The 19,941-nt window shown below is 35.3% G+C and overlaps 1 protein-coding gene across 4 annotated transcripts in view; it reads left to right on the top strand.

The window, feature by feature from the left end:
• GRM5 (glutamate metabotropic receptor 5) overlaps positions 1-19,941 on the top strand; it is a 510,774-nt gene that overhangs the window by 187,187 nt on the left and 303,646 nt on the right. For all 4 annotated transcript variants that reach the window (XM_025419353.3, XM_049098822.1, XM_025419352.3 and 1 more), the window contains exon 3: positions 15,538-15,787. In XM_025419353.3, coding sequence (XP_025275138.2) covers positions 15,538-15,787 — 250 coding nt within the window. The remainder of the gene's footprint in view (positions 1-15,537; positions 15,788-19,941) is intronic.

Genomic DNA, 19,941 nt, shown 5'->3' on the forward strand with positions numbered 1-19,941 from the left:
TCATTTCTCACCTGGACTACTTCATTAACCTCCTAACTAAGCTTCCAGCTTTCTCTCTAATCTCATATGAAGTAATCATCTATCAATTTTTTTTTAAATTCTAGTTGGGAGCACCTGGGTGGCTCAGTGGGTTAAGCATCTACCTTTGGCTCAGGTCATGATCTCGGGGTCCTGAGGCTGAGCCCTCATTTAAGGCTTCCTGCTCAACAGTGCATCTGCTTCTACCTCTCCCTTCCCCCCCACCCCTGGCTCTCTCTCTCTGCCTCTCTAGACCTCTCTCAAGTAAATTAAAAAAAAAAAAATCTTTAAAAAAAGAGACCGCATAGCATAATCCCAAAGACCATCATTCACTGTGTATTCTGTGTGAATGCCAACCCCCTCTGAGTTATATTACAGAGAGGCCCTGTATACCATCGTGCCTTTGTTTCCATTATCACCACCTAATTCAATCCCTTATTACTTCTAAACTTGGTAATCACAGTACTTTATACTTTCTCTCTGGACCACCACTCTACTCTCTTGGCTCTCCTTATTAATAGGGTATTCTTTTTTAAGTGCAATTCAGATAATGTCACCTACTCTCTCAAACCCCTTCTGTTCTATCAATTTAGGGCCTCCCCAATGTGATCCTGGTCTGGACAAGGCCTTCCTTTCTCATTGCCTCTGAGGTGGGAAGATTGAACCATCACCACACACTTATCCACCTTAACCTATACTTGTTCTTTTAGCTCAATCTAAAATGCCACCTCCTAATTGCCCAAATCCATTCCTTCTGCAAGACCCAACCTAAATTCTTTTTTTTTTAAGATTTTATTTATTTATTCATGAGGGGGAGGGAGAGAGAGGCAGAGACACAGGCAGAGAGAGAGAAGCAGGCTTCATGCAAGCAGCTTAATGCAGGACTCGATCTCGGGACTCCAGAATCATGCCCTGGGCCAAAGGGAGGTGCTCAACTGCTGAGCTACCCAGGTGTCCCCCAACCTAAATTCTACTTCATGAACAGGCCTTTTCTCGAACCCAATCAGAAGTGATATGATATTTCTTTTTCCACCATTAAACTTTTACTTTTACTGCATTGGATCTTTACAAAGGGGGGTCTATAACTTTCAAAGTACTGGGGTAACTAAAGATAATACAGAGACTATTGGCCAGTAGAGTCTTTTTTTTTTTAAAGATTGATTTATTTATTGGAGAGAGAATGAGAGCAAGTGGGGGAGGGGTAGAGGGAGAGAGAGAATCTCAAGCAGACACCCCACTGAGTGTGGAGCATGACATGGTGCTTAGTCTCACAACCTTGAGATCATGACCTAAGCTGAAACCAAGAGTCAAGCGCTTAACCAACTGAGCCAGCCACCTAGGTGTCTCAGCCAGGAGAACCTTAAAAGATTTTATTGGCATATCCAATGTGTACTGGCAACAGCTCAGAGAGGTATGCACAAGAGAATTGTTTAATTTTCAGTAGCCTATTTAAGCAGAGCCATTATTAAAAACTAAATTACATACATTTATAATTAAATAACTTATTTTAAAAGTAAAATATAAATAAATTCTAATGAAAAACAGATAATTACTAATTATTTGACCACATTTTTACAGTTTTCTATATTCTTCAAGATATTTACAGTGATAGTATGTATATGGTCAATATATTGTATTGGGGTGCTACTGTGCATCCCCTTCCAGCTCCATGGTTGATGACTTCACATTAATAGCTTGAAAACTCGTCATGATGGGAATATTTAAAGCATAGAAATCAGCACACTAAAAATCAGGACCTGATGTGTTGGAGAAAATCTTAGAAATTCAGATTAAACTTAAAAGTATGTCAAGTCTATAACCATCATATTGTGATGGCACATATATGAAAAAAAATTCTAGGGATGCCTCGGTGGCTCAGAGGTTGAGTATCTGCCGGAGTTCTGGGATCAAGTCCGATATCGGGCTCCCTGCATAGAGCCTGCTTCCCCCTCTGCTTGTGTCTCTGCCTCTTTCTGTCTTTCATGAAGAGATAAATAAAATCTTAAAAAAAAATTCTAGCATTTGAAACTATTTTGTGATTCAGTGAAGAAGTTACATGTATCATTGATTGATAAGCAGAGTTCTGACTACAACTTATTTGGCTTCACTTTCATCAAAGACCTTCACATATATAAAATTTCAATCAGCACACTGATTGGTCAGTTATAAACATACCTGACTACTGATACAAGATTTTGGGAAAAATAAGTGAAAGCATTTTGTGAGAATTAATTGGCAATGTGGGACTTATAATAACGAACATTGTGTATTTTATTATTTCTAAAGTGTGTGCTATATTAATTTTGTAATCAGTAACATTTGTAACACACACACACACACACACACACACATTTCCCTTCAGCGAGGTAGTTGTTAAACATTTACCACCAAATATCCCTTGTATTATGGGAATTAAGCAGACACATTGTCAAAAGGGAAAAAAACAGAGGCACTTGCAAATAGGTGAAATAACCACAATGTTTACCTCTCTGGTATCAAATATCACTTAAGATACCATTTCAAATCTGCTTGGTTTCCTATGTTTCCAAGACTTTGTTTTTAGTTTCACTTCCAGCCAACAGTACAACAATCATCTTTACATGGACTTGAAGTCATTTCACATGAGGGAAGCTCAGTAGTGTCTTGCCTTGCATATTCTCCACATACCTCTCACTCTCTATGTAAGAGCTCCCTTGCTCTGCTGAGGCAGACTGCTTTAAGCCAACTCATGATAAGAAATAAGAGTAAAGGAAGTAATGCCCTGTGGAGGGTAACCTTTAACTGTCAGCAAATGGGAGACTGTGGACACTCTTCTCCCTCCTCAAATGAACTTGAGAAACAGTCTTTACATGACTTCTTAAAAAATGGTCCAACAAAATGAGTCATCCAGTAGCCTCAGTAATCCACTCTTATATTGGCTACCTTTCCTTCCCTGTCTCACTAATGGTTTCCTTCAGCCCTACAGTATGGAGGACCCAGGCCAAGGTACTTCCTATAATCATGAGGGGCAGATGGAGAAAAATTTGATGATATCTACTTCATGTGACTAAACTAGTCCTTTGAAATAGAGCATAACTAAAATATTTACCATGTCAAATATGGTGAGTATAGCATAAAGTATGGAGAAGTTGAATGTCTCTCTTGCATACCTGAAACAAATGTAGCATTGTATATGAACTATACTCAAATAAAAAATAATTAAAATTTAAATAATAAAAAAGAAATTATTCAGACATAATTGAAGGAGAAAACAGAGCAAAAGGATATAGTATATCAGTCACCTGATGTGTCCAATTAGAAGAAATCTCTTCGTCCTTCCAACTCTACTATCTATATCCAGTTCAATACTTTGTGCCGCTGTTATAGTATATACATGCATATGTATGCATATGCACATATATGTGTATTTATCATATATCTATATGAATATCTATCATATATACATACATATATAAGAATGTTGATCAATATATATATGGCATTCTTATATCAGCCTTCTATATGTTAATTAATATTAACAGACTATTTACTCACCTCACACCCCTAGCCTTTTATAGTTTTTATTTTTTAACTCATTTCAACAAATGCTTGCATATTGAGTGGAATGGAACCTATTTCTGTTAAACATACTGAATCTGGGATTCATGGAAACTACCTAAGATTGAAAAGCTGAGTAAGCCTTCCTCCACATACCCTTTTCTTTCCCTCATATTAATAATGAGTTTTAGTGGCATTTCTAAGTATAAAAAACCTGGAGTCAACTTACTAATACTTGAAATTGGGTTTCCTTCTAAATGAGCTCCAATATCACAGCTTTTTCTGGTCCCAGGCTAGGAGGTTTTGCTCTTGCCTTGGAACAGACACTCAGACACTCCTAGGGAATTTTTGATACACACACCAACAACCACACACACACTGGCAAATTTTATTTATAAGGAAATATGCATCTTCACCCATAGGTTTGCAATTATGATCAGCAAACAATTTTAGTTCTTTTATAAATATATTTGGTGAGTTTTATTCTCCTTTGGTTCGATACATAGATAAAATGAATGTTTTGTGTCTGGTGGAAAGTTTATTGCATTCTTGAAGTCTTTTAACAAATTGACATGAGTACATTAAGGAGAAAAGAAAGAAGAAAGGAAAGAAAGAAGAAAGAAAGAAAGAAAGAGAAAGAAAGAAAGAAAGAAAGAAAGAAAGAAAGAAAGAAAGAAAGAAAGAGAGATGGAGAGAGGAAGGAAAGAAAAGAAAGTTTTAGTAGACTAGATCTTATAAAGAATGGGTATCTAAAAAGACCAACCAATACTTGATATGATGTCTAGAAAGTATAAGTAGAACATATGATTGAATTAAATATAGTTAAATAAATTGCAAAATTTCCCACTTTAATGAAGATTACTTTTCATATATTACTAGAGACGTTTTATCAGGTACCTTTCTAATAACTCTGCATTGAGTAGAAGTTCTGGCTCTTGAAACATTTAAACTTACAAAGGAAATTTAACTTAGGAATTATCCACAAAACTCAAAAGACATATATTGAGAAGTAGAAAATTGAATTTGGAGCATATTTAAAAGGGATGGAGAGGGAATCCCTGGGTGGCTCAGCAGTTTAGCACCTGCCTTCAGCCCAGGGTGTGATCCTGGAGACCCTGCATGGAGCCTGTTTCTCCCTCTGCCTGTGTCTCTCTGTCTTTCTCTCTTTCTCTCTCTCTCTCTCTCTCTCTCTGTGTGTGTGTGTGTGTCTTTCATGAATAAATAAATAAAATCTTTAAAAAAATAAAGATAAAAAAATAAAAGGCATGGAGAAAAATGGTTAAAATTCTCTTTATAATTATCACAATATAACAATACATAAGAGGCAGATCAAAAACAAAGAATCCTTAAAGTGCATATCATTTTATAGATATACAGACAGATTCACAAAAAAAAGTTATGTGGTTTCTCAAAGACCATGCAGGTGATAAGTTGAAGAACAAGTTTCAAACACTATCCCTTTCTTCTATCCAAGGCATAGGTTTCTGAACTGAGCAGCCCTTTATCATAGACTTTCTCAACCTCTCTGGATCACTGTGAACGCAAAGCAGCTTCAACACCAAAGCTGCTTTGCACAGCTATTTATAGCAGATGCTCAATAATAATTTTTTGATGAGAAATCAATGAACCTTGAAGGCATTACGCTAAAGGAAATAAGTCAAGCAGAGAAACACAAATACTGCACGATCTCACTTATATTTTATTATTTTAAAAAGCTGAACTCATAAAAACAAAGAGTAAATTGGTGGTTGCTGGGGCCAGGGGTCGAGAGAAATGGGAAGGTGTTAATCAAAGGGTACAAACTTGCTGTATAAAATGAGTAAATTCTGAGGATCTAATATATACAATAGATTAACTGAAGTTAACAATACTATATTGTATACTTGAAGGTTGCTAAGAGAATAGATTTTAAATATTCTCACCAAAAAACCCCACAAAAACAAAAGCAACTACGTGAGGTGATGGTTATGTAACTAACTTTATTGTAGTATTTATTTAATACTATATATGTATATTAAGTCATCACATTTGCACCTTAAATTTCCACAATGTTGTATATCAACTATATATCAGTAAACCCGGCGGGGGTGGGTCGAGTCAGTAGTTATTTCCTAAAATACATTTATTCAACAAATACTTAGGCCACCTAGGCTCTGGACAAAAAAGGGTAAATAAGATGTAACCTCTTTTGCCGATTAGTTCATAGTCTTTTAGAGAGTCAGACATAAATAATTACAATAAAACATGAAAAATCCTGTGATGTTGGGATGGAGATGAGTAGTGAGAACACAGAAGAGATAGGTAGCTATTAGAACTAGAGAGTTAGAGAGTTCTGTTGCTTTCCACTGAGTCTTGAAATATTACCCACAATTAGCTACACAGAAAAGTATTTCAGGAAAAAAGAATTTGTGTGAAATTTAGAGATGTGAAAAAGCATGGTTTGTTTGGTGATCTGTATATTCTTTGGTATGGCTGAAACATGTGCGATATACATAAAGAAAATATAGGTAGTGTGGCTAGAGAAAAAGATCAGATACCAGATAATTTAAAAATCCTGGATATCATAAAGCGTTCTAATGAGGTTTAGATTCTACCCTGAAATATATAGGATGTCAGTCTTTTCTGAATGTATAATTCAGTACTATCTAATAAAGCTATAATGAATGTATAATTTTATGGGAGTAATTTTTTTTAATTTTTATTTATTTATGATAGGCATACAGAGAGAGAGAGAGAGAGAGAGGCAGAGACACAGGCAGAGGGAGAAGCAGGCTCCATGCACCGGGAGCCCGATGTGGGATTCGATCCCGGGTCTCCAGGATCGCGCCCTGGGCCAAAGGCAGGCGCTAAACCACTGCGCCACCCAGGGATCCCTATGGGAGTAATTTTAAGAAAGGGTAAAAAGAAACAAGCAACATTAATTTTAAAAATATATTTTATTTAACCCAATACATACAAAACTTTTATCATTTCGATATGTAATCAACACTATAAAATATTAATGGGTTTTTTTACATTCTGTTTTTCACAGTGAGTCTTTGAAATCTACTTTTGTTTTATTGGGGCAGAATGTCTTAATTTGAATTAGCCATATGTCAGATGCTCAGGAGCCACATGTGGCCAGTGGCCACCATATTGGACAGTACAGGTAGTCACCAAGACCAAAGGCAGTCACCAAGACCATCTTCTTAAACCCAGCATGGTTGACCCACTCCTGAATGAAGCTCAATTTGCAGCACCACCACAGCCATGGCACTACATTCCAATTCTTTCAGTCCTGCAGTAAATGATGGTCCAAGCAGATATTTCCAAACTGAGTCCTTGCTGTCTGTATTGTGGGAGTTACAGTCCTTCCAGAGAGAATCCAGCAACCAGAGAAGCTAGGCAGTACAGATGTAAACTGGAGAAGGTAGTGGCAGGCCAGGGAGCTGCTGTCAGAGAAGTTACTTCTTTTCAGCGAAGTCTGTCAAGCTTGAACAGCTTTGGCTGTGCTGCAGAGATTTTCCGCCTTTAACTGAGATGGGGGAATTTCCGGGTTGTCATTAGATCCAGTTAGAATCCAGGATCAGAGGTGACTTGCCAGCTAAAACAGGCAAAATGAATAACTCACCAACCCACCCGACCCATTGACACACAGTTCTATATAGAGGTTTGTCCTTTCTGTGGAAATAGAATCACTCTTAATGAGACATGCACTGCAGGCTTTAGCTGTGAAGTTGACAGCTTACAAAGAAAGAAGGAAGTTGAATTCTGGAGGTTAGAGCAGGAATCTAGGTCACAGCTTATGTTTCAACTTTTTATTTTCCTCTAGGAGGAATAGCCAGAAAAAGAAAGAAGTCAACAGCTCCATTATTTTTGAGAAAATTAATAGTGATTTTTTTCATTTTGCAAATCTCAATATAAGCTATGTTAACAAGGTAATAATTAAAGCACTGCAGACTTTTTGATAGCATAATTAGTTTTTTCTCTTCCTTCTGTCCCTCTGAAGTTCCGTCAAGGATTCCCTTTCCAGTAAAGATTTAGTTAAGTAACAAATGACAGATGATATGGCACATCTATTTCCAAAAGTTCCCTCTTATTACAGGCATTTTTCTATAGAAGAGCTATAATTAAACATTGTATATTTTGTGGGAAGGCTTTGATATTTAAATACCAATTCTCAGCAATGATGTAGATTGGATCCTTTAATGCTAAAACTATATATGCCTATTAAATTGTAGTAATTAGGCAAAAAACGTACTTGTTAGATAATGTATGTTTGCTGAGATGAATTCTATTCAGTAATATCAGGCATTGGTTTCAAATGAAACATTTAGTGGTAGGTAAATGCTTTTGGAAGAACCACAGAATTAAATGACTAATTCTCACTCAATGCTTTTAGGGCATAATATACAGTAGGAAGAGAGCATAGGCTTTGAAATTTGACAGATGAAGCTATCAGTTATTTGGGCAAATTCTGTCAGCATAAACACTTATTTATAATGTGGGAAATACTAGCTACCTGATAGGATTGGTTGGTTTAAATAATGATTAATAAATTATTAATAGTATTTGAAGTGATCAGTAATAATATTATTAAACTTTTACCAGTTAATTCCACAAGATCTAGATGGATGATGACGATGACGATGATGATGATGATGATGATGATAAAAACTATCATATATTGAGTGCTTGCTATACCCATGTCTTGGGGTAACGCCTTCACTTAAGGTACCCCTATTGAAAAATAAAACTTCTTTGATTTCCACATTCTCTTCCAATTATCACCATACCTCTTTGTTTTCTTCACTGCCAACTGTCTCCAAATGTTGTATATAAATATACTGTGTTCATTCTCTTACTTTCATTCACACACAACCTGCTTCTATATGTCTTCTATGTAGCCAAAATCAGTGAATTTTTTCACCATGCATCTTACTTTACTATTCACACAGTTAATGTACAAAAGGAAATAAAAGCATTTTGTTATCTTGGTTCCCATGACAATACATTGTCTTGCTTTCTTCTTCTTCATGTTTATGTCAACTATTCCTCCTCAAATGATGCATAAATATTTGAATTCTTTAGGATATAATCAGAGGCCTCTTCTCTTCATATCCTACAATTTTATCTCTTACTGTTGCTGTCCATATTCTGATGATCCCAAATAGTTCCAATTTAGACTTCTATTCTCTGAGCCAGAATGTCCTTATTCAGTTTTCTATTTGGCATTCCTACTTAGCTATTTCAAAGATATTTAAAAATAAATTTGAAAACTTGTTTTTTTTTTCTAAATTTGGTTCCCTTTCAGTTTTGTCTATTTCAGTTATCTCAACCCAATTATATGGACTACAGTTCCTGGAGGGAGTATATCTCATAACTTTTGATTCTAAGGCCCAGCAACCTATAGTACAGAACCAAAGATGGTACTCAGAATTATTGTACTTGACATGCGTGACAGCTATAACTCTTGTGTATTTTTCTTTCATTAATTTGATTTCATGTCCTCTGCCATGTATGGATTTGTATGGTCAACTTGTATCTTTGCTGTTAAGATCAAACTTCTTTTTCTAGCCATTTTTTCCTGGTAGAGAGTAGAAAAGTTCACCAATATAGTGTACTACTCAGCAACTGCTTGGTGCACACTCTTCTGACAAAATTCAATAGCCCTCACTTGTATTACCATAAATAATATTTTAAATGTATAGTTTAAAATCCAAGTTACTAAGTTATGTTACACTAGCTGTTTTGTTTTTTTTTTTTTTTTCTGCTGAGTTCACTATTGGAGTATTGCTTAAAAGTTACTTACATAATCCATGCCTAGAGTAATGCCTAAAGTGATTTTTCTAAATAAGATCCTTCTAGTACTTTCAATAATAAAACACTCTGGATGAGATCTAATAATGTCCTATCTCAAATTGAACGCTGTGCTATATGGGTCATGGCATAGAAAGACTCTACGGTAGAATTTGAAATAATTGGCCCAAACTTAGAAATCTGTTTGTTGGCTAAGGTTTTCATAACAAAGTCATTCATTTATAATAATTCATGGAACCATGATGAGGGTTCATGGTAGATGATAAAAATGTTTTATGTATTCCAATCCTTTAAGCTTTAAAATCTTTCCGTTAATAATGTCTTCAACATCTCAAATATCTAAATCTCAGTTCTATGGGCCTATTTAGGAATATTCTTTGGGACAGTTACCATCCTTCTTTTCATTGAACAAAAATATATGCATACATTGTTTTTGTTGAGAAGATTTAAATACCTACTTTGAATAAGTTGGCTGTGTAGTAATAGGAAACAAACATAAATGAGTACAGTATAGAGCTTGAAATTGGTATACTCATTGCATAGATGGATATAATGAGAAGATTTTTTTTAAAGACTTTATTTATTTATGAGAGAGAGAGACAGAGAGGCAGAAACACAGGCAGAGAGGGAGAAGCAGGCTCCATGCAGGGAGCCTGACTTGGGACTTGATCCCGGGTCCCCAGGATCAGGCCCTGGGCTGACAGCAGTGCTAAACTGCTGAGCCACCCAGGCTGCCCGGAATGTATTTTTAAATTACTGTTTATATTGAGAATATTCGTTTCCTTTTTGGCAAATGATCATCTGGGCCAAAAGGGGAAAAATAATTCTAATATTTGCTTAATACTTTAAAATGAATTAAAATTTCCTCCAAGATCGCGCCCTGGGCCAAAGGCAGGTGCTAAACCGCTGAGCCACCCAGGGATCCCCTGATGGTCATATTTAAACAAATAAATGTACTTTTCTAAAATTTTACTCTTTATCTATCTTCTGTATCGCCTTTTCTGTTCAAGAACCTTAGTTCTTATTATATGGTGGAATTGTAAATGAATTTACTACCCTCAAGGGGCTTACAGTGTTTGAAAGTAGGATATATAAAATATCAAAAATGTATACAGCATGTAACATATAAATATATGTACATAATGTAGAATACAGGATATATATTTTAAGTTGAGCCTGATATGCTATAATACCTAATTAGCACCATAACTCATTATCTGACTGGAGGAAACCTCCTTAGAAATCTCATAATAGGGCAGCCCAGGTGGCTCAGCAGTTTAGTGCCACCTTCAGCCCAGGGTGTGGTCCTGGGGACTGAATCAAGTCTCGCATCAGGCTCCCTGCATGGAGCCAGCTTCTCCCTCTGCCTGTGTCTCTGCCTCTCTCTCTGTGTCTCTCTGTGTGTGTCTCTCATGAAAAAATAAATAAAATCTTAAAAAAAAAAGAAATCTCATAATAAAACACATACATGAAGTGAGCTATATTTTCCTAAGGAAAAAAATATGTTAATATCTTAGGTTAGATTTTTAACAAAATTCTCAATATCAAAAAATCATTAGTGTGATCAGCCTTGTCATAACACAATTATAAACTTCTCTAACAATTACAAGTAAAAAAAATTACTCTCTTCAGCATTATAAAATAGGTCAATAGCTAAAATATGTAAATATCTAGAGTCTACAATAAGCCTAGTATTATATCTGTACTTTATTCATAAATATCTATTAAATGAATAGATTACACTATTTCTTATAGGAAGATCCTTGAAAAGCATGGTGGAGTAGGTCCGTTTAGTTCCACAACCATTTGTTTGGTGGTGCTATGGAGATGTGGCCTACATCCTAAATAAGTTTACAGTCTGGGCAGTTGAGTTGGACCAGAAGAATGGGTAAGATTCCAACAAAAGACATGGGGAGAGGGTATTCCAGGTAGAAAGAGCATCATGAATAAAAGCAAATAACTGGGAATGCATGAAGCATCCAAGGGACTTAGGGAAGAACATAGTAAGAAATAAGACCCCCAAACATAATGTTTGGTAAGGTTTTGAATAATGAAAGATAGGAGATGGTAAGAGGTTATAGGTGATCACATAAGCTTCAGTGGAAGGAATAATGATGGCCTCATGGAGAAAAAGAAAAAAAAAACAAATGTCAAGAAAAGAAAAATATCTGAGCCTGTTTAGTATAATTCTATTAATTTAATTTTGCTTCTTATGATTGTTTTCCCCAACACACACAAAATTCATAAATTTGAACCATATCTTGAATGTATATTTTACTAGAAAAACCTCTCATTTACTAGATATATATATGTATCCTATCTATGTTCCTATACTTTATTACCTTTACCTGAAAGTACGTTGATGCCACAGTAACATGGTTGTTACTGATACTGAATTGGTGCCATCTGAAAGAGCAATTACCTTTGATTATATATTACATACTAGAAGATTGTTCAATGCCTTTAATCATCTCCTCTCGTAGGTTAGGAGAAATATTTAAAGTATTTAAAGTTATTCTTTGGCCGGTCTTGTTTTCAATGTGTATGTTGTAGGCCCAGATGGATGCAGATACTTCCAGATCTCCACTGACATGATATAGGTCAAATAGCACTAGTTAAAGCAACTATTTAAAATTGCCCAAATCTACTTTCCAATTTCAATTACTTTTAAGTATGTTATTAAATTTTTTAATTCAAACTTGTACTTCCATATGTTTAAAAATCTAATATTACAGAGGGCTCAAGGGTAAAATGTACACTTTAGAAACTGTTTTTATTTCTTAGGAATATATGCCTTTTTTAAGGCCTACTTTTTAATTTATAGACAATAAACATCTCCTAATTCATGTATCTTCCCTTAAGTATAATTCTATTTTAGATTTGTCACCTATTTTCTTTAGATTCAAATAACTCATCTCTCTTTTGTTTTTTATGTATCTTGACTTCCAAATTGTGCATGAAGGATTTCAACACCCCAGCTCTCCCTGCTTCTCTCAACTTATCATCTTTTCCTTTAATTTTTTTTGTAAAGGTTGATTTATTTCTGTTGCATAATGAGTTATTTCCTTTGTCCCTAAGTGGATTCATAAAGTTGAAAATCAGTAATTGGCATTTGCATTATTGCAGAGTAGTGTGAGCTGAGTCCAGTGAAGCCTTGATTACATTTTCTTCTCATAATCCCAAATCACCAGCCCTCTGCTATTTAAAAGAGATTGTCTGGTGGAATTCCTTTCTGGTTTTACCAGTTGCTTAAAATAAAGCCACAAGTTAGTTTCATATATTACACCATATCTTCCATTCTCTATCATTTTTGTCTCCCTATCAGAAAAAAATAAATCTTTCTTTCCTCAGCTTTTTCTAATCCTATACATTGCTTGAAATCTATTTCATCTCCTGTGAGAAGCTTAGGAACTTTTTAATAGCTTCTCCTTTATTTTTAAATAATTCCAGAATACAGTCTTTATATCAACTACTGAAAATCTCAACACTTCAGGCTTCCCAATTTTATTGAAATATATGGAATACATGCTCCCATTTTTAATTCCCAACATATAATGGCTTTTATTAAATCAAAATTATTCTGCAGAACTTTTATGTCACACATATATTAAAACTATTTCGTATTTTAATTTTAAAGAGTACTGCTTGGGTTTTGCTCTGAGAAAATAATTTTCCCCAACTAGTTTAAGTTCATTCTTTAATCCAATGTTCAGTATTAATGTCATTTGCTCCATTATTTATTTTAGATGCTCCAGGAGAGAGCAGCTCAACTATACCTAAAACATTCAATAATACCAATAAGTGCAATTAATTGGGTCCAGCCTATCTATCAGATATTTTATATAGTTAATATATGTATTATTTTATAATGTATATTATAATTATATGTTTATTACATGTTATATAGAATGTTAGTTACATATAACTAATTATAAAATATATTATAATAATTATAATCATTTATTATAATGTTAAACTAGATATAATGTTTAACATATATGATATGCAGAATACATATTAGGTAGTGTTATGTCTGATTTTCAGGTGAAAAAGCTAGATTTAGAGAGACTTTCCAAGCTGAATTAGAACTCAGATCTCTCTAACAACAAAATTCTCTCCCTATTACAAGCTACTTCCATATAATTTATTGTATAAACAAAAATAAGTTTAAGTTGTTGGGAGAGATGCTAAAGATTATGAATTTGTCAGGTATTTTTTTCTTATTTAACTGTGAATATATTGAGAACTATTATTATTGCCATAACAATCACTATGTACCTAATCTCAAATTATTTATGCAAATACCCCAGCACTAATGAAAGCATTAAGTACAAGACAGTCTGTTGAAAAATAGAGTTGGCTAAAAATAAATCAGAGAATAATAGATTACTCAGATTAGTATAAAACTAGTAATTTAGGCCCCTAGGCATATTTTTCAGAGAGGATCTTTTAAACTTTGTTAATTGCAAAATAACTACATTGCCCATTTGCCATCACCATAGAGGCTTCTTCTTATTTTATTTCTGGAGAAAAAGGAAAGATGCAGCTGGCCAACCAGTTTCTTTGGCTAGAACTTAAGCTATCCTGCTCTGCTTTGCCCATTACCATTTTCTTAAAGATAAAATTACACAAAAATCAACTTTCAAAGTCTGAAGATCTCGTTATGCAGCAAGATACCTGTGCTATAGTGGAACATACACAGGATTAGCAGTGATAAGTTATATGCCACTTACTAAAAGTGAACTTCAGTTTTATCAGTTGTGAGTGGAAGATAATATTACATGTCTCAGAGTTGGCGTAAGGAGCTGTGAGCTAATTTATATGAATTGACTTTTCAAAAATCAAAATGTTATACAGGTATACTTATTTTTAAGTGATCTCTATTATAGTCATATAGTGAAACTAATGCAATTGAATGCCTTGTACTTCCTTATTCATTTGGGATCTCCTCTTGATGAAATTTCTATTCCTAGGTCTAGTTGATTGTGAAGCCGGTGACCACTTGCTTGTCTTGTAATAGGCTCCTGTATTCTGTGAATCATTCCCCCTTACCCAGCTAATCTTTTGTAAACTCAAGACACTGAGCCTAGTATAATTTAGAGCCTTTTAAGGCTCTAAAAATACCTAAAATTGAAGTATCATGACCTTTAAATTGGAAAAAGAAATGTAGATATAATTGGGCTTCTAAGTTTTCTAAAAGTCAGCCATGGACAAGTGAAGGGAGCAGAATCCACTCTCTTTGATCTGAGAATGTAATACAAAGTTCCACCTACTGGGTATGTAACGTTGGGCAAGTGTAAACGTAACTGCCTCATCTGTTTTCTTATCTGCAGAAAGAAAGTCATAATGTCTCACTATATTCTTGTGAGAATTAAGTGAGGTCACATCTATAAAGTTTTTGGTACACTGCCTGGCATATAGTTGATTGTCAGTATTGATCACCACATTCCATCAATTTAAAGGACCACCATCAGTCCTTAGCCCTTCACATTTGCACAGGGCTTTGGAATTATTCCCCCAAATCACTAACCTCCCTATGCTTATACAGAATGAAACTTCAAATGTTTTTCATAAGCTTATACATTTACCTCTGACAAGACTCAAATCTCAAGCAAGGATATGGAATTTTTGGTTGGGATAAAGCCACAAAATCTTATGATTGCTAATAGAATATAATATGCATAATATTCTATAAAAATATAATGTTCTATATGCTATCTGCACAACATCTATTCCATGTAAATGTATGTATTGTGTCTTTAAATACAAGAATCTGAGCCAGTGGAATAAGAGAGTCATACAATAAGAAGCAAAAGGAAGTGAGACAGAATGAAAGTACAGCAGACAAATGTCTTTCATCATCTCACACTAGAGTGTGAACTTTTTAAGTCAAAGGGGAGCTTAATTGCTTCTGCTTTTTATGCTGTTCTCTCTCTCTCTCTCTCTCTCTCTCTCTCTCTCAAACAAAATTTAGAGTTCAATGCATACGTATGATGTAGTTTCGTTGTAAATTGCCCAAAATGAACAAGTCATTGAAAGAGCCAAACCTCATTCAGGTGTTCAGGCTCCAAGTTCAACAGTACCAAGTCACCTTCGTGTTCCCAGTGCTTCTGCATTCTAACTGGACCCAGCGTGTCCAGCACTGCCATCTCACTACCTCTCTGCTTATCTGTTTTTACACAGGGAACTATGGAGAGAGTGGGATGGAAGCTTTCAAAGATATGTCAGCCAAGGAAGGAATTTGCATCGCTCACTCTTACAAAATCTACAGCAATGCAGGGGAACAGAGCTTCGATAAGCTGCTGAAGAAGCTTAGGAGTCACTTGCCCAAGGCCCGGGTGGTGGCCTGCTTCTGTGAGGGCATGACAGTGAGAGGTCTGCTGATGGCCATGAGGCGCCTGGGTCTAGCAGGCGAATTTCTGCTTCTGGGCAGGTGAGTGACAATGAGAAAATTCACATGAAGGTAATGCCAGGAATTTGGCAACACCAAGGGTATCTTCTGGTGCATGAGGACAGATGTTTTGGAAACTTAATGCGTGTGGTAGAAGTAGAACTTAAATATCATAAAGCACCAGAGCCTAGAGATAATCATAGAAAAGAAGTGGATATGCTATGTGCTGATTACTGATAACAGGAATCAACACATGAAGATGAGTACTTAAGTCTTAAAAAAAAAAAGTGACTGTAAGGAAATGAGATGGGTTCTTAGATACTTGGATCATTTTGTAATTTCCTTGGGAGGTAAATGTTTTTCAGATTTTTTTTCTGTTGCTTGTGAAATTGATTTTGAGAATGGCTAAACTAATTTGTGTTGTAATAGAGAATCATAGAATTTTGAGTTTTACACTGTTACCAGACAAGTTCCTAAAACATTAAATTCTACTGGGATTGACTTTAATTATCTGGATAATCCACTAGATTGGCACAACTCAGCTCATTCCCTGCTGATGCTGTTGAATCAGTATATTAGAGTTTTCTAGAGAAACCAATATAATGATATGTGTGTATGTGTGTATAGGTGTGTGTGTATGGAAAGAGAGGGAGAGAGAGAGAGAAAGAAAGTGAGATGAAAGAGATACACCTAGAGGAGCCAATGGTATAGTTCTGATCTGAACACTGGCAGGCTTGGGGCCTAGAAAGAGCCAATGTTTAAGTTCAAGTCTGAAGGCCAGAAAAGACCAATGTCCCAGCTCAAGCACTCATGTAGGAAGAATTTTCTCTTACTCAGTCTTTTCTATCCTACTCAGGTCTTCAACAGATTAGATGAGACCCACCCACATTAGGAAAAGCAATCTTCGTTACTTAGTGTATTGATGTAAATGTTAATGTCATCCAGAAGCACCCTCATAGACATACTCAGAATAATGTCTAGCCAAATATCTGGGCACCCCATGGTCCAGTAAGTCATCATATGATATTAAACATCACAATTCATAAAATGACCCCATAGTTTGACCATGAGAATGTAGTTCACTATTCTATAACTTTGAAAAGTTTTGTTATTGCATATCTTGTCTTAGTAGGCAGCCAATTGAAAAAATAGAGAAAACCTTGAGAACCCCTGCATCTTTCACAATATTTCTGTCCAAAATAGAAAGCTAACTCACTTGTTATTAACTTTTGATGGCTCGTTAAAGAAAACATGCTTCCTTTATTTTCTAAATGCCTAACTGACCTTCTGTGATCAGACTTGGCTCCTGTCTGGCTACATTTTATGACAGCCACTTTATGTACCTAATGCTTTTCTGTCTGACCTGATGGCAGACTATTTTAGTATGAGGCCAACTATCCTTCATAAAAATGATATTGAGTGAGATTCCTTTTTCACTGATGTCATACATTTTGTCTAAAATCATCCCTAGTTGGAAAGAGTGAAAAAAAAAAAAAAAGAAAGAAAAAGTGAGGCACCAGTTAGTTTCATACAACCCAGGAGCACTCCCACTCTGGTATTAAATTCCAAAGTGCAGTGTTAGCACTGGGATAAAAAGAATAGGAAAGAAAGAAGCCGGCTTTTAACAGTCCTCTTTTTCTAGTAGAGTATAAGAGATTCTGTAGCTCCTGTCTGCTGCATTGCCAACATTAATAAGATAAATCAGCTGCATTTGTTTTTCAACCATATGATTTGTTAACAAGTAAATGTGGGGTTTTTGTATATTTTTTATTGGAGTTTGATAACAAGTAAATGTTTTTTGATTACATGTATATAAGGGAAATATGTAGGTATTCACTATATTTACTACTTTCCATCTATATTTTTATTGCCAGCAGCACCACAAGGCCAAAATTCAATATTTTATATATATATATAAACATATATATATATATGTTTATATATATATAAATTAAGATTTTAAGTGAACTCTATACCCATCATGGGCTTCAAACTTACAACCTCAAGATCAAAAGTCATTCGCTTTACTGACTAAACCAGCCAGGATCCCCTATTTCATATATTTTAAAGTTTATTTTGTATATGCTATTTATAAGAAGTTCTCTCCACATCTTTGATTCATGTAATAGTAGACATAACCTTTAATTAAATTTCTTAATTCCTTCATTTGATTGGCTAATAATAATCCAACATTTACTTGAGCACCAGTTCGTTTCATCTTAGAAGAGTTTTGTTAGAAAATCTTTCTCACTCCAGATTAGAAAAAAAATATCTCCCTGTAGTTTCCACCTCTTGGCTCATATTCTTGTCTTTGAAAGTAACTTGTGGTAGTCTTGCAGATATTTGGTAACAGCATGGTCATTAGTCCCCTTCATCTTCTCTTTGAAACATTTCTACCTCTTCCATTTCTACATGTTCATGGTGAAATGAATATTAACCATTTATCAAGACCATTAATGGGATCATTTATCAAATGCTTTGTGCTAGTTACTACACTAAGCTCTGTATAAACATTATTTCATGTATTCATTTGATAGATATTGACTAGCTACTATATGTTAAGATACTTGGGATACGTCAATGAATAAAACAGACAATACTTGCTACCTTTATGGATCTTACAGATGGTAAATTAGAAGGTAGCAAGTGATATGAAAAAAATCAAAGAACAACTTCATGTTGAGTACTAATATCATCTCCATTTTATAGACAAGGACTCTAAGACTCAATTTATTTATTTATTTTAAAGATTTTATTTATTTATTCATGATAGACAGAGAGAGAGAGAGAGAGAGAGAGAGAGAGAGGCAGAGACACAGGCAGAGGGAGAAGCAGGCTCCATGCCGGGAGCCTGACTCAGGACTCGATCCCGGGACTCCAGGATAACGCCCTGGGCCAAAGGCAGGCACTGAACCACCGAGCCACCCAGGGATCCCCTAAGACTCAATTTATATTGAAAACTAGAAGGCCATATAGATATATGTGTTGAAAACAAATATAAGTGTGTAATTCTAGAGACTGAGCATTCAGCACTATGTTCTGTTACTTTTCAGTAAATTTTAGGCATTCCTATTCATAAGAGTGGAAGTCTAGTATAGTGAGCAGAAAGGCAAAAAATAATAGTTTTAAGAGAGAATTTAGCACATCTACTCACTCTCACTTTACAAGCAAGGAAACTGATACCTCAGAAGTTTAGAAAATGTGGTTAAGGTCAGACAAGAGCCCAACTACTGTGGACCTAATCCAGTGCTTTTCTCTACTAGACTGTCTCCTGTAAAATAGAAACAGCAAAGAAGTTGTCTGATAGCAAACTCCCAGTTCTTCACAAATATTGAGTATATAAAGAAAATACCCTAGATCATTAAAATTTAAGATAGCATTTTTATTTTAATGCTCCTTTCTACAAAATTCAATCACCCTATAACTCCTATAGTTGACATACAATGTTACATTAGTTTCAGGTGTACAACTTAGTGATTTAGTATTTCTATGGGTTACATTATGCTCACTCGAGGTATACCTACCATCTGTCACCATATAGTGCTATTGCAATATCATTGACTATATTCTCTATGCTGTGCTCTTAATACTTTGAGATTATTTTGTTTGCATATATTCTCCCAGTCTTCCTTTATGCTCCTTCCTTCCCCTACCCAACTCAGGCCCAACTTAATATGGTTCTTAGAAACTAGAAGTCAAGGGGCACCTTGGTGGCTCAGTCGGTTTAGTGTCTGACTCTTGATTTCAGCTCAGGTCATGATCTCATGAGACTGAGCCCCACATCTGGCTGTGTGCTGGGTGTGGAGCCTGCTTAAGATTCTCTCTCTCACTCTCTTTCCACTACTCACACACACATGCCTGCTTGCTCTCATTCTCTCTCTCTCTCTCTCTCTCATTCTCTCTCTCAGAAAAAAAGAAAAAGTAAAAGAAAAAAGGAAAGGGAAAAAAAGAAATTAGAAGTCAAAGCTATGAGAGGGGAATCTATATTCAGAACTTCCTAGAGGGTCCCATTTAACAGCCATAGTTATAAATATGTCCAGTTGCTTTGGGACAGCCATGTTTAGTAGGTCATTCAACTGAAATATATGGTGAGACTAGTAAGATAACTCTGCTGCTGAGATGACCTCATCCATCAACATACCTCACCATCTGTGCTGCACATCAGAACAATGTTAGAGTGATATAGACCTGGCCAC

Source organism: Canis lupus, chromosome 21, assembly GCF_003254725.2.
Source record: "Canis lupus dingo isolate Sandy chromosome 21, ASM325472v2, whole genome shotgun sequence".
Classification (NCBI taxonomy): domain Eukaryota; kingdom Metazoa; phylum Chordata; class Mammalia; order Carnivora; family Canidae; genus Canis; species Canis lupus.